The 15,102-nt window shown below is 39.5% G+C and overlaps 1 protein-coding gene across 1 annotated transcript; it reads left to right on the forward strand.

Moving 5' to 3' along the window:
* Window positions 1-7,730: 7,730 nt before the first annotated feature.
* BTBD3 (BTB (POZ) domain containing 3) lies at window positions 7,731-14,747 on the forward strand. Its single transcript, XM_009580604.1, has 4 exons — window positions 7,731-8,053; window positions 8,634-8,724; window positions 9,215-9,333; window positions 13,425-14,747. The coding sequence occupies exons 1-4, from the start codon at window positions 7,731-7,733 to the stop codon at window positions 14,455-14,457; spliced, it is 1,566 nt and encodes a 521-aa protein (XP_009578899.1). The 3' UTR covers window positions 14,458-14,747.
* Window positions 14,748-15,102: the final 355 nt, after the last annotated feature.

Consider the following 15,102-nt stretch of genomic DNA (forward strand, 5'->3'; position numbering starts at 1 on the left):
TGGCTGCCAGCTGGGGCTAAACCACAACAGTCTTTTATATCTAAAAATTGGGGTTATTAAACAATTGTCAAAAAATTGCAAGAGTTGTTGTTCATGGGTTTTGATTCTCACTTTTGAGAAGTGAGAGCCACCGTGTTTGAGAATGCATTTCTTACCAAATGCTTGTTTTGCCAATGGACTGACCTGTTCCTCTTTCACTAACTGGGGTAATCTTCCTCTTCTGTCATTTAAAATGCAGTAGAAACAAAAAGCTGTACCAATTTTTCCCCTTTTTTAAGCTCATTTAAAATACTTTTACTGAATGGTTCCAGGTATGCTCTTCTACTGTAAACACAAGTATGCCGAATCACTGACCTGCTTTGTGTTTTTAAGCCACATGTTTTACATCTGGTGAAATTTAGGGAACTACGGATTGGCATGATGTAGTTTTCCCATGACAGACTGTAATGACATTTACATTACAACACCTAACCAAGCTTTCTAAAAGTCCCCTCCATTTTTCTTAACCTTGTTGGAAGGTGCTGGTAGCATGGCGGTACCAGGAGACTGAAGTTTGCAGGCCACAAGAACATGGTATGGTGTGGGTCGTAGCAATATCCTCTCCCTCTATTTTGTCCCCCAGGGTACTTCAACGCTATGGTTTGACGTGGTGAACGTAGCTTATCTACACATGAAAAATGTAGTCCTTGAATTATATGCCAACATAATCAACTGTAATGCAGTCCCCATGTGGATACTCATGGGGTAGTTACTCTTTCAGTGCCATCGGCTCTCACAACCGAGGACTCACTGAGAAAGTGTCTTCTCTTTATCTGTGTTAGCATTTGCTTTTTGCAGACTTACTGTATGTAGGGGGACAAAGGCATTTGGGAACTGCTGATGTAAAGGAGTAGGACCAGTCACCTTCCGACCTGCCCTTTATCAGAGCCTATATTAATTTAACTATTTAGTTTAAAAAGAATAGTTTCTTAGCCAAGTTAAAATTAGTATAAAGGTTTGTCTACGTAGGCAAGATCTGTCTGTAAGATAGGAAGTTCTGTCTGTAGTCATTCAATCCCGATCTCTCCTTTGAAACAGGCAGCACGTGAGTACTAATTGTAGTGGTGGTTTTTCTGAAGTGCACTAAGATCACTAGCTTCTTTCTCACAGGGCACCGAACGATCATTAAATGCTAATGACTTTTGATTACTGTTGACCTCGGTCAATTTAGAATTAGTGACCTAGAGATGAAAACCACTGTATCTCATTACCAATTTCCTGAGCTATCTGATCTTTCCTTTGTAAGTCAGTTTTGGTAAGAGGCAGAGTAGAATTAAAGTTGACCTCTGTCTTAGAAAAAGGGTTGAATGCTTTCAGGTTTGCAATATCATGTTTAGAAATAAATAAAAAAAATGGCAGCCAGTAAGAAAGAACTTATTTTTTGACCCCACAGATTGTCAAGAGCAAAACTCCACATGAAATGAAATGGACAGGCTAGAGTAGTAGTGATGGGGAAGAAATGCATCATTTGTCACTTTTAAATTAGTAGCAAAACAGTTTATCTCCTGTAACCTTGAATTGAGTTCTTATTTTGTAGTTGCAGGTTTTCTCATCTCAGAGTTCATTTATAATTCTTGTTTCTACTTGGAACTATCAAGAAGCAAATTAATGTTTATAGAATAAATTGCAAATTTGCTCTGGGATATTTTCTACCTGCAGTTCTCAAACTATGACACTGGGAAATATGTCTCAGCAGGCTGGTAAAATCATATATTTCATGTTGTATTGAAGCATTTCACATTATTTCTTTCCATATGCACAGAAGAGAATGTTTGTGTGATAATTCACTGTAACAGGATCAAATATGCTGTTCACTGTAGGTTTTTTAAGCATAAACCTTTCTTTATACGGTTGTGGTTTATATGGACTGTCATTCGTGCAGCAAGCATGGTATTGAAATCATAATGAAAATACAGGAGAATTTTAAACATTTTTTTTTTCTTGCTTGCTTTAATACACTAGCTGTATTTATTTTGACCCAGCTGGGAGCAAAACCTTTAACTTTAAAAGCAAAACTTAACAGTGTAGAGAAGTCTTTTGTGTTACGTTGTGTTTGGGGCATAAATATAAAGTTACCGAATATCTCACTGGGGTTAAATTGCAAACTTTAAGCAGATAAGCAAGAAAGTAACAGGAAAAAAATGACACTGGGAGATGTTGCACTTGGTGTAGGAACAGATTGGTGGCAAGCCAATTGAAATCCACACAGAGGGAAAGTGGATATTTATTCGCAAGTAAAAATAGGGCTAAATGTAATTCTTAAACACAATGTTTTGTTTTGATTGCTTTGTCTCAAAAAGGATATTGCTGTAAAAAAAACAGATACAAAAAGGACATAATAAAAAGATTAAGGCTGCTTTGGTAGGGGGACCAAAAAGAAGTGTCATGCAGAGACATAGCCTATATGCTAGCAAATAATACAAGAATGAAAGAGAAAACAACATCTGAATACTCATTCTTTAAGCTTCTATTTTATGCAAGTTTATGTTTACCTGTGGACTGGACTGCTCAGGACTTTCTGCTTTTGTTTTCTTTAAAGCATTAAGGGCATTTAGGGGAAAAAAGTGAAAACTATCTTAGTGGATAATATTATGCAAAGTGTTTAAATCCTCATACTTTAAACACTAAGCAGTTAAGAAGAATATTTGCCAACAAGTATGTTGCTAGCGTAGCATAAGACCTATAGCAAAATACAATTTAGCTATTTTGGACTTTGGTTTAAAGCTTCTAGTGTTGGTTCAAGATGCGTTTCTACCCTGATACTATTCTACTCCTTCCCAGCTCTTGGCTAGTCTGGGAAAGAAATGCTGTCTGCTTTTTTTACCCTGTATTCTGGCTTCTCTGAGAGTCTTTACAATTTTGCCCATCTTTCTCCCTGCTTTTGGTTGTCGGGTTTTTTTTTCCATAGAAGACCTTACTGGGTAAGACTTCAGGGCCAGCTTTTCCATGCAACAGACAGAAGTGGATGCAATCTTGGTAACTTTCAGTGTTGCCAATCAGAAACTTGTGAGAGAGGAGGTTGGAAGATTTTGTCAACTATAACGCATTTTTTACTTCAGGAAATGAAGAGTGGAGCTATTGGTCCCCTTTCCAAATGAGCGTTTTTACAAACAGAAGGGTTGGAATGGTGATTGGGAAGGATTCTTCCAGGTGACTAAATAATTCATAGAAGGTAAACAGAACTTAGGCTCCTCAGTTGTGCGGTTTGTTGAGGTTTTTGTTTTTTGAACTTGTACATTCCGTTTCTAAATGAGTGCTTAAAGTCAACTTAAATTCAATGAAAATTAGCAGTGGACAGGTAGATTTGTTAAACAGTAACATTGTGCGTTTATTTTGGTTAAGCGAGATGTATCATCTGAAATTTGTTTCCTTGTAAGGGGAAATCCAGAATTTAAACAAAGAATGTTAATAATGTATAGGCATAATAACTGCCAAGGGAGAGACTTGGCAACTTTACAAAAAAGAAATATATTCATTTTCTCATTGTCTACTTGGAATTCATTCCTTTATTCATGATCTGGTTGTAACAGACAATTGGGAATTTTGGCGAAAGCTTGTTTTTTATAGAATTGCCCAGTTCATGTTACTACCTGAAGAACAGACCTGTAAATAAGAGATGTAAAAAAAACACTATTTATTAGAAGAAGAAAAAAAAAAAAAAGAAGTTACCTTTAGAAAGGCATAATTATAGTAGTACCATACTATTAAAAGTTGTACCAAGAGTTGAGCTGTAATATGACTCCTGTGGCAACCCTCACAATGGTGTCAAGGTATATTATAGTCTTAAGGGATAAATGAAGCTGGGATTGCAGGTATATTGCACACATTTGGATTTGAACAGCAAAATTGATGCTTCAGTTGTTCACAATATTTAGTCAGGAGCTGATTTCCAAGGGCTTGTAACTTGCTCCTAATAATTTGGAAGGGGCATGTAACTTGATGCATAGTGTCTCAGCCTCAGAATATAGTCCTTTGCTTAATTCTTCATCTCTGGCATTTTGGATTTTCATTAGGCCAGTGTTAAGACTTAAGCATGGAATTTCCTACACCCTTTAAGTTAAACTATATCTAGTTTGACTACTTTGCTTATAAAATAAAGATTAATGTGCCTTTGAAGAACTGTGTTTCCCTTTTTCGAAGTTGTATATATCAAGTTTGGTTCTGTTAATATATAATTAATGAAGAAAAATGAGAATTGCTGAAGAAGATTAGGAACACACTGTAATAAGCTTTCAGAAATGGATAGATCTTTGGGTGAGAGAAGGTCAATTTCCTTGATCCTCTTGCTGGAGACAGACTGATTTGAACTTGGGATTTTGATTAGTCTTTTAACAGGGAGTCGTTCATAGGTTACTTTTACTGACTGCTAACGTTATCGATTTGTAAATTCATTAACAGTATGTGTATAGTAAAAGAAGAAAACTATGTTGTAGGAAGATAAATGCCAAAATGGAAAGAACAGTGAGTGCAACTAGCACTAATTCTTTGGGGGTTTTTTCCCATTTCACATGCATCTAATGATTGGTTTCGGAGACTTAGTTTCTGAGCTGATGAAGTGCAGTGGAAGGTGGTATAAAACCTGTAACAGGTTTGTAGTTTTTCATAGGAACTTTTGGAGTCTGTTGTGGAATCGGCACTGTTTTCTAGTTACAGCGGACCAGATTTTGGTGGGTGGCTTAAGAACAGGCAAAGATGGCAGTTAGGCTTTTTATTTACTGGGGTGGATTTTTATCCTGTCATGCGGATACTTCTTGTCTACTGGGGATCTGTCTGACTTCTGGGTTTAGGCAGAACATGCTTCAGCTGCAGCTTCTCCCTCCCTTTCTTTCCCAAGAAAGCACAACATGCTCTACATGCGTTGGATTTTTCAGAAGTCAAAGGTATGGTGGACTCCTATGGGTTCACTTTTACAATCTGTCTTTCCCAGTCTGATTTGATGGGTCAGTCCGTCTGTCATTCTCTTTCTCTTCTGTAGCCTTCCAGTGACCTTATCTGTTATGTGTATAATCTTTGGATTTGTACTGGTCAAACGGTTTGAAAAAAATGTGTGAGGACCTTGGTTTTTATATACTTTCATAGTCCAAAAAATGGATTTATGGAATGAAAATCAAATCTCTCATATGAATCTCCTAACCCCTGCTATCTTTGGCCTTCTGCCAACTGCAAAGCTGAGAACAAGATTTTCTGAAGAGTGCGTGGTTTTTCTGTATCTTTAAGGGGTTTTTTTTAAAACTTCTTCCTTTTGAAATGCCTGTCCTGCGCAGTGGCAAAAGGGTTATTTTTGTAACTAGAAGGGCTGGAAATTTACATAAGGAGGGGAAAAAAACTTACGCAAACTCAACAAACTCAAATTTTGTGCTGAGAATACCTGCTGTGTCCTGGTTATAAACTCTCAGCTGTGAGCAGTTATAAACATCCCATCTGTGGGATGAGTTTCTTCTCCTTTACCCCTTCTTTTACCTCTCCACGGTTCAGTATGGCTTAGGTTGTTGGTTTCCCTTCCAAAATCAATCTGTTGCAGATAAAAAAAGGAAAACAAAGAGAAAGGGGGGAAGAAAAGAAAGAAAATCTTGCTAGAAAATACTTGTTTGGAAATTGCATAACTTGCCTCTCAATATATTTAGGAACATATCTGATTTTCAGCCACATCAGGCATAATCCACCATCTTCTTTTAAATTACTGGTGAAGGTGATTTTTGCACTAAGACGTTGGGTTGTGAAATGCAGCAGCTGAGGCATGGACGCATATACTTCTGTTTTCCCCCTTCTGTGAGTAGTGACTTCAGACAGAGGGGACAGATGTGTGTCTGGAAATGGTATCATCTCAAGCCACTGCAGCAAAGTCTCTAGATGGCCAACTGCCAGGGTGTTTAGTTAGTGCTGAATATGGCATGTCTCCCAAGGAGACCTGATAATCTTTGAAATACCTGCACTTAGGTTTTACAGTTTCGGGTTTAAAGACATTCAGAGATTGTGTGTACAAAGCCATAGCTGTGATTCAAGCAGTTGTGATGGTGTTTCAATAAATAGCCTGAGCAACATTTCTGTGTTTCAGTTTAAGTCAGTGGCACATTTCTGTCAGGGATTTCAGCAAGGTCAGCCATTTCTCCACCAATGTTTGATCACTTTAATTTCACTGTTGAGATCTTGTCCAGCAAAACTAATTAAGGCTAAAAGTGGCTAAATTTGCTTTGAAAGCAAAGAGGATTTTTTTTCGTGAAAATAATTATGAAATCGTATTTTAATTACCCCCCCCAGTATTTTAAGGTGTGAAATGTTAGCACCTAACACCTAATATTTTTTATTTCCCTGCTTTTGTTTTTAAGTGGCTATGCTTCCTTGTTGTTTTTTTTTTATACACTTGACCTACTATTAAGGAAATCTGATCTAAATTTAAGTTCTAAGTAAACTAATGACTGAAAATTAGTCGTCTTTCCTATTTAAATGGTTTGGTTGGCATAGTTTATATCCTGTTTATTTCAGAAAGTATTTGTGAATAAAATCGGAGTGTGTTTGCATCTCAAGGAGTGATTTCTGCCTGAGACTTTCTAAATCATTCGGGCTTTTTCATTTAATGCTTTGAAATACTGATTAAATATATTCACTCTGGCTTGCTTTAATCTGATTGCATATCTAGAAGTTTTCTTCTGATGTGGTGCAGCCATGTCTGGTCTAAGCTTGCTTAATTAGCACTGCTTAGTGATTTGGGACCCCTGTCAAAGGCTATTATGTTATCTAGAAACATAAGGAGTTAAAGCTAAAGCTGTGACCTCATCTCTATTCATGTTACACTGGAGTAGAAGCTGCGCTGAAAGGGATTGTTTAACTGCATCGCTGTCTTTGCTGCTGCTAGTTGATTGCTTTAATTTGGTTCTGATAGCTATAGTGTGCTTTTGCTGATCAACTGTTACGGTAGGGGTTTGTGGGAATACTAGAGACATATGAAGTCATGCTTGTATCAACTGCATGTGGAAATAGCTCCCATGGAAATATGGACTCAAATATGTCTTTCTACCTGATTCCAACTTCTTATTGCTTCCACTGTGAAAATTCAAGCAGCATCAAGGAGAGCTAAAACACACATGCTTCTGGCCAGTCATGCACTTACGCAACTGTGCATGCCATTTATTACTTTATTACTTAGTGCTACGTATTAACTGAAGAGTGCAACTGCTGTCGCTTTAATGTCAGAGCGGTGTACGTTACAATAGGTGTCACTGTGCGGCTGGGTCCAATCGTTATCGGTGACTTCAGCTATTGGCTCTGAACGCTGGCTGACTCCATCTGCAGGGCTGCAATACCTACTCTGTTCCGATCCGTTCAACGCACAAGTTCAGCTCGCTGAGCAGACCAGCGGTGCTACTGTGTGCATCTTGCTAGCCCCTTTCAGAAAGCCGGTGCTACAGCCAGGCGTGTACCCTCCTCGCAGGGTATAGCGCTTTCAGGCGATTCCTGATAAGGAGATCTGGAAAGAAATAAAACTGGCAGGAATGATGGGGATGTATTTAACAATTCATGTACTGGATCAAACTTAAAGCCAGTTTCTTACTCGGTGCACTGGAAAGGTCACCTTGTCTTGCTGAAAAAGAAGCAAACTCTCAGCTCTGCTGCTCTCTGTTTAACAGCTTCCACGTGCATTTCTTAATGTTCCTGACTAGTTAGGCTATCTAGCTTTACAGACAAGTATACTCATGGTAGATGAGAAAGGAAAGAACATGAAATGTCTCACCTTCTTCTTGATGCTTCCAGAGACGGTCAAGAACAGGTCCAAGAAGAGCTCTAAGAAGGGAAATAGCAGCAGCAGTAGCAGCAGCAAATTGCCTCCAGTTTGCTATGAAATCATTACCTTGAAGACCAAAAAGAAGAAGAAGATGGCTGCTGATATTTTTCCCCGAAAGAAACCAGCCAACACTAGTACAACTGCTGTCCAGCAGTATCACCAGCAAAATCTCAATAACAACAACACTATTCCGGCACCTAATTGGCAAGGGCTTTATCCAACCATCAGAGAGAGGTAAGTTCAAGGCAGTTTATTTTTGCTGTTTGAAGGGAGTGGTGAAAAGTAGCAAAATGTTCATAATGCATATGTTTAGTTATTATTTATTTGCTAAAGAAAACACAGTTCTCTCTTTTTTTTTCCTGTGTGTCTGTGAAAAAGTATTTTGGTAATGGAAAATATTTTAATATCTCTTTTCCAGACAGTGCAGCTGTTTGGCTTGAGTAAATAAAAATGTTGCTGGAAGCTGCAGCATACCTGTAAAGATTTGCTTTTAGACCTTAGTGGGGATTTTCAGTGATACATGCTCTTGACTTTGATTTCCACTTTTTGAAAAGTTTTCATAAGTTTGGATTTTGTTTTTTTTTTTTTTTTTAATTGCATGCACACACACTGCCCCCTCCCCCCCTTATCTCCCCCCTTATTTTTCTCTCTGGTGTATTTGTGTGATGATGTGTAAAGTAGCTTAAAACAAAGTGTGACCTGCTTCTCTTTACTAACATGCAACTTTAAGTTGTTAAGAAATTAAACTTCTTTGGTCTGGGGCAAGCACAGCATTAGTGGGCGCCATAAATTAACATGCTGCCTCTGTTTGTAGAAATGCAGTGATGTTCAACAATGACTTGATGGCAGATGTTCATTTTGTGGTCGGGCCACCAGGTGGGACCCAGCGGCTGCCAGGACACAAAGTAAGCAACAGCTGCATTGTAAGCTCGGGCAGGGATAGCCAGAGAGAGCTCCCACGGTTACGCCAGGACATAGCGTGGGAGACTCAGCTCTTCTGGGACAGGCATAATTCTGTATTTTAGAAGGCTACATGCAGTGGAATAGTCTGTCTCTTGCTTTTCTTTGTGTTTTCAGTTAAACTTGTGCTAAGGCAGGCATTGTAAAGTTAGGAATACTGCTTTGTGCTGCTGATTAATATTACTCTTGAGACTTTCTAGAAATAGTTAACTTCTGTAGTGGATATGAGCATTTTCCAGTAGCTAATGCATATATGCCCATGAGAGTAAAATGCAGGGAAAACGTGTAATTCTGTTCTTAACTTTGACTTCATTTCTGAAGTGTGTCTATAGTCTGTCAGTGAAGCCCAGTATGCTCAGAGTGGCTCTCCCACATTGTTTTTGTTGGCAGTGCTTTCAGTTTAAAGCATGAAATAAGATTTCCCTCTCTCAACAGTATGTCCTGGCTGTTGGGAGCTCTGTCTTCCATGCGATGTTTTATGGAGAGCTTGCTGAGGACAAAGATGAAATCCGTATACCAGATGTTGAGCCTGCTGCTTTTCTCGCAATGCTGAAGTAAGCATCGTTCATCTGCTGGATATGTTTCCCTTTATGATGTATACACATGCTGGTGATGTCATAGTTAAAATATTAGACTTGGCGTATAAACAGAAAGAAAACAGTTGCTTCCTCTTTTTGTGTTTCAAGTATTTTAAACTTTTACCTCGTTTTGCTCTTCCCCTCTACTTCCAGGCACACACATATTAGCCTAATGTAGGCAGTTATAAATAATGACTTTGACAGGGGATCTTTGGGCACGTTGTATACTGTAATGCCTATTGATCTGATTTGTCACTACACGTTACACAAAAGAATGGAGTTACTAAAAAGAATTGTCAGCTGTAACAAAAAAAACCTGTTCTACTTTGCAAGCATAGCGAAAAGTTAGAAACACACAAAAAAAACCCCCTCCAAAACCCAGAATTGCTGGGTTTGTATATTGACATAATTCCAGCTCTTTTATAAACTTGCTGTATGCAGGTCTTGTTTTAGAAAAACGACCCTAAGTTATTGAATGTAGCCTCTGAAAATTAAATTTCTCCTCATCTATCATATTGATGCAATTGGAAAGTGATAAAAAGGCTGTTTACATGAATAGGGTTTTTTATTCTAACGGGGGAAAACAGTCAGTTTACATGATCATTATTTTTCTTCTTGCAAACTGCATTAAGAAATGCTATCTTTTCCTAAATGAGCGTAATGAAGCAGCTTCCCTGCTGATTTGTCCTCGAATGTATCTATAAACTCTGATTATTAAAGAGAAATGCCCTATCACAGAAATGCTATGGCTTTGAGGGTTTTTTCCCTTCAGCTTTAGTAACTGCCATTGCTTTCTGATAAAGAATATACATTAGTATCTGATAGTGATCCTTTTAATGTGCTGCAGATTTTCTTGCATGTAATGATGTAATCACTATCTAGCAACTTACTGTATTTCATAGATTGTTTTGGCTAGCTTGTGGTTACAGAATGGTTTCTTTTTTTCTTTTACATTTCACTGGCACTGTAGATGAACATTCAAAGTTGCATATAGAGTTTGTTGCATAGAGTTTTTATAGGTTATCATGAACATCAGAAATGTTCTGTGCAAATATCAATAACTGCCAGGAACAGCTGAATTCACACAGATGTTCTATAGACCTGGAATATGAAGTTAAGATATGACATTATGTAAGAAGGTGCGTTATGGATCCCTGCTTTGGGCCTTTCTGGTTTTGCGGGTGTTTTCTGCAGAGCTCAGACTTGTGCTTTACTTTCATGCAGAATTTTACAAGGCACAAATACGAGATACTTGGATTCCCCTGGCTCCCCTTCCTTTTTGAACAGCAAATCTATTTCACTGTGGCTAAACATGATTTGCCATATAAAACCTGAATGCTTTCTGAATTTATCATTAAGAAATGTGTTCAGAGAGCAAACCTAGAAAAGAGAGTATCAATACTGACATCTAGGTCCTGGCATATTATTTAGCCCATGGCAATTTAGGAAACTGTCTTTGAGAGCATGGCCAGAACCATGGAATTCTTCGCCTTCTCAGCTTTTATTTAAAAACCCAGAAGTCCACGAAAAGTTTGTGGTCTGTGCGGATGTTGAGCTAACCTTGCCAGTGCTAACTTCCACTGATGCAGTGTGCCTGACCCTGCAGAGTGCTCCTGTGTCTACGAACGCCAGGGGTGTCTGCAGCCGTGACGGTGCAGGGAAGGGAAAGGGATGTTGCTCAGCAGTGCAGCATTCCCCTCATCGCAGGATCCAGTGCATGTGCTGCACTGGGTGGAGCTTGGGGGGAGCCATGGTCCCCTTCATTCCTCTCCCCCTGGGAAATCATCCCCATGAGTGTTGCTTGCAACTGCTGTGAGCAGTGGATGGCAGAAGGCTCATGATACTGTTGCTACAGAAGGGAAAGACTTTTTACCTATCCCAAAGCAGCCCTTGCCTTCAAACGCTTCTTTCCACAGTCGGGAGGAATGCATCATAATCTTTGTCAGAAAAGACATTGGGTTTGTTTTTGTGGTTTTTGGAGGTTGGGATTTTTTTGTGTGTTGTTTTTTTGTTGTGTCCGTCCCCTCCCTCCCCCTTCCTCCCCCCCCATGAATTCTTACAGCATAAATATTTTTTATCTTTTACTGTATAGTGGGCATTCTGACAACAGATATCAGACAAGGTATTGCCAGATGTAACACAGGAAATAATATCTCGACTGGTAGATACTGTGTATTCTCCCATTAAAATTGCTTTGGCTGTTCTCTACAGTTTTAAAAATAGGGTTAAATTCATAGTCTAGCTGACACATTGAATTGGTGTCTTTAATGTATTGTATCTTATCTTAATCTTGACTGTTCAAGTTAGAAACATGGTCTCATCCCAGGATTAATGTGTTACTAAACCATCAAACCCTGTGGTCTAGCAGAATCCTCTGTTGAAGAACAGGGTGAAACTGGAATATCAGTAATTGCAGACCAGAGTCGAGGTGCATTGGCAGTGTGTGACGTGTGGAATATTGCTGACAGCCGATCTGTGCTGTGTCTGTTGTAAATCAGTGAGTTCTTCACTTTCATGAATATTAAACTAGCAACTTTTGTACTATTCCAATTTAAAACAGATGTCATCATTCTCTGCTGTACTAGCAGGCAAAGAGAAGTAATAGAAGGGAGAAAAGAGTTGGGGAGCAATGAGGAGAATCATAAAAACGAATGAATTGATACACTAAAAATTTTTTGGACAGTAAAGGAGCTAAGCCTGTAACCAGTGATAGATAGATGTGCTCTTCGTTGTTACAAATAGCCCAGGTGAAACAAGTAATAAAGGTTAAAAAAAAAAAAAGGTTTGGGTCTGTGTAAGTATTCGTTTTCTCTGTAACCTCTTAGATTTTATTATATTGCTTGAGCAGTATCTGCTCTGAGCATGTTTTGTAAGTGTGACTTGGAGGGTAGTACCCTACACCTGCAAAAACACAAATAAAGAGATTTACAACTATAATCAGATCAGTGTAGATACTAATTCCACTTTTTAAGCACATCTGTTCTGCAAAAAATTGTGTTGGGAAACCTGCTAACTAGAAAATTTTAATTAGTACAGGGTCACATACAACTTCAGCTTTACTGGAGGAATACACTTTTATCAACCATAACCATCAAGACTTGCTTATCCCTATGAAGAGTAAAATTGCATTTGGCATGGTTTTAGCACATTGCATTCACCAGCTGCAAATGGGGCCCTGAAGCATGAGATATTAAAAAGAACAAACTGTACAATGCTTCATTTCTCTGGGCAATGAATCCCAGCAGTTTAGTCACATAAATAGAATTTCACCTTCATCTCTTCCACCACACTAGCGTAGCAGTAAAGCTTTTTTTTTTCCCTTATGCAATGACACTGAGAGAAAACACTGTGGTAGTGGAGCTAGGATGCTGTAAGCAATAATAAACCTGAAAATTAAAGTACTGTGCCTTTTCCTATATGTTTCATCACTCTGTTAAAAAACAAAACAAAACCAAAAAACCCAACCTCTCTCCCTTTCCCCGTGCTCGCCCCCCCCTTCCCCCCCCAAAAAAAGCTATGAAGATGGGTAGCACCTGACATACTTTGGTAGTATTTCTATTCTTAGACTACATAGTTATTCCCAATAAACCTGTTTTCATTCCTGTATTTATATATACACCTCAATAAATCATCATTCACTATCACGGGACATCCAGTCCCAGTACTCTTGGTAACATGTGTTCCAGACTCTTGTGTAGTCAAGTAAAGGTAGCCCTTGAGGAGCTACTGCCTGGGGCAGATAGCCTCTCATTAGCCAAAGCCTGTATGGAAGGAAGACAGAGCTGGAGGGGCCATAGTTTGTAAACGTAACCATTGTCTATGTAGCACATAGCCCAAATGTGAAGTTTTATTCACCTTAGATTTAAGCCTGTTCTCTTCCATGGTCTTACATGAGTGATGAATTTGGTTTGTACCTTCTTTCTGGATTTAATCAATGTTCCCCAAAAGCACTGCTTAGTTTTAATGTGGAACCATTTAAATATTCTTTGTTTATAATTTTCAGATGTTGTTTACAAATTACGTTTTTGCATTAAGCAGCAGTGTTACATGCATGTGTTTTATTTCAGATACATATATTGTGATGAAATTGATTTGGCGGCAGATACCGTACTGGCCACTCTTTATGCTGCCAAGAAGTATATCGTCCCTCATCTTGCCCGCGCCTGCGTCAACTTTCTAGAGACAAGTCTAAGTGCAAAGAATGCCTGTGTGCTGCTTTCCCAAAGCTGCTTGTTCGAGGAACCTGACCTGACCCAGCGCTGTTGGGAAGTGATTGATGCCCAAGCTGAGCTAGCTTTGAAGTCTGAGGGGTTCTGTGACATTGATTTTCAGACACTTGAAAGCATTCTCCGAAGGGAGACTCTGAATGCCAAAGAAATTGTTGTTTTCGAAGCAGCTCTGAACTGGGCTGAAGTGGAGTGTCAGCGACAAGAGCTAACAGCTACCATAGAGAACAAGCGCAAAGTCCTCGGGAAGGCTCTGTACTTGATACGCATCCCTACCATGGCACTCGACGACTTCGCGAATGGCGCTGCTCAGTCTGGGATCCTGACTCTCAACGAAACCAATGATATCTTTCTCTGGTATACGGCTGCCAAAAAGCCAGAGTTGCAGTTTGTAAGCAAGCCCCGGAAAGGCCTCGTTCCTCAGCGATGCCACCGCTTCCAGTCCTGCGCTTACCGCAGCAACCAGTGGCGCTACAGGGGCCGGTGTGACAGCATCCAGTTTGCTGTTGATAAGAGAGTGTTTATTGCTGGCTTTGGGCTGTACGGCTCCAGCTGTGGATCAGCAGAGTACAGTGCCAAGATTGAACTCAAACGACAAGGAGTTATCCTAGGCCAGAACTTGAGTAAATACTTCTCAGATGGTTCTAGTAACACTTTTCCCGTGTGGTTTGAATATCCAGTGCAGATTGAGCCTGACACCTTTTACACAGCTAGTGTGATTCTGGATGGTAACGAACTCAGCTATTTTGGACAAGAAGGAATGACAGAAGTTCAGTGTGGGAAGGTGACTGTTCAGTTTCAGTGCTCTTCGGACAGTACAAATGGCACTGGGGTACAGGGAGGGCAAATTCCCGAACTCATATTTTATGCTTGAAGGAAAGTGTGTGGAGACGAAGCATTTTGCTATGAAGAACCTGTCTGGTTCAGGCCTACTGACGCTTAGCTTTTTATCTGCAGATATGTGATCAGTACAGGTAATATGTAACTAAACGCTGTGGGCAAGTTACTGGCTTGCTATACTTGTAGCATCGTTGGTGATAAAGTTTAAGTGTAATATTTAAACTGGAAGCTCTTAGGAACAAGCAAGTTTTAAAGGCTTTGTAAGAGAGGTGCCTGTTTGCTGGTGATGCTGACCCTTTCTTTGATGCACCTGTGAATCTCCAGAGGATGTCCCCCCTCTTGGATCTCACTAAACGCTGTTGTCATTGATCCATTTTCTCTTTCTCCATTTCCTGCTTTCTGCTTGTAATTATTTGGGGAGGTAGGGGTAGAAAATGAAGAGCCTTGTTTTATAGCTCTCTTCTGTCTGCTCTTCAGACTTAAGAGATTCCAATAATGAGCTGCTTTTGATCATGGGAGCTGAAAGAAGCGCTTCAGCTGTAAGCAGAAAAAGCATAGGTTTAAACCTTCATCCTATGAGATTCTCCTGGGGCCAACTGTTTGTGATGGCTGCAGGGGAAGACGGAGAGAAGCAAGCAGCTTTCAGGAAGCTACACAGCATGCTGACCATGTCCACAGT

The sequence above is a fragment of the Fulmarus glacialis genome, unplaced genomic scaffold, assembly GCF_000690835.1.
Source record: "Fulmarus glacialis isolate BGI_N327 unplaced genomic scaffold, ASM69083v1 scaffold7776, whole genome shotgun sequence".
NCBI classification, from domain to species: Eukaryota; Metazoa; Chordata; class Aves; order Procellariiformes; family Procellariidae; genus Fulmarus; species Fulmarus glacialis.

Coding starts and splice junctions, on each gene's coding strand:
- BTBD3 (XM_009580604.1), top strand. CDS start 7,731: ATGGTAGATGAGAAAGGAAAGAACATGAAATGTCTCACCTTCTTCTTG. Junction 8,054..8,633: donor TATCCAACCATCAGAGAGAG/GTAAGTTCAAGG, acceptor CTCTGTTTGTAG/AAATGCAGTGATGTTCAACA. Junction 8,725..9,214: donor AGCGGCTGCCAGGACACAAA/GTAAGCAACAGC, acceptor CTCTCTCAACAG/TATGTCCTGGCTGTTGGGAG.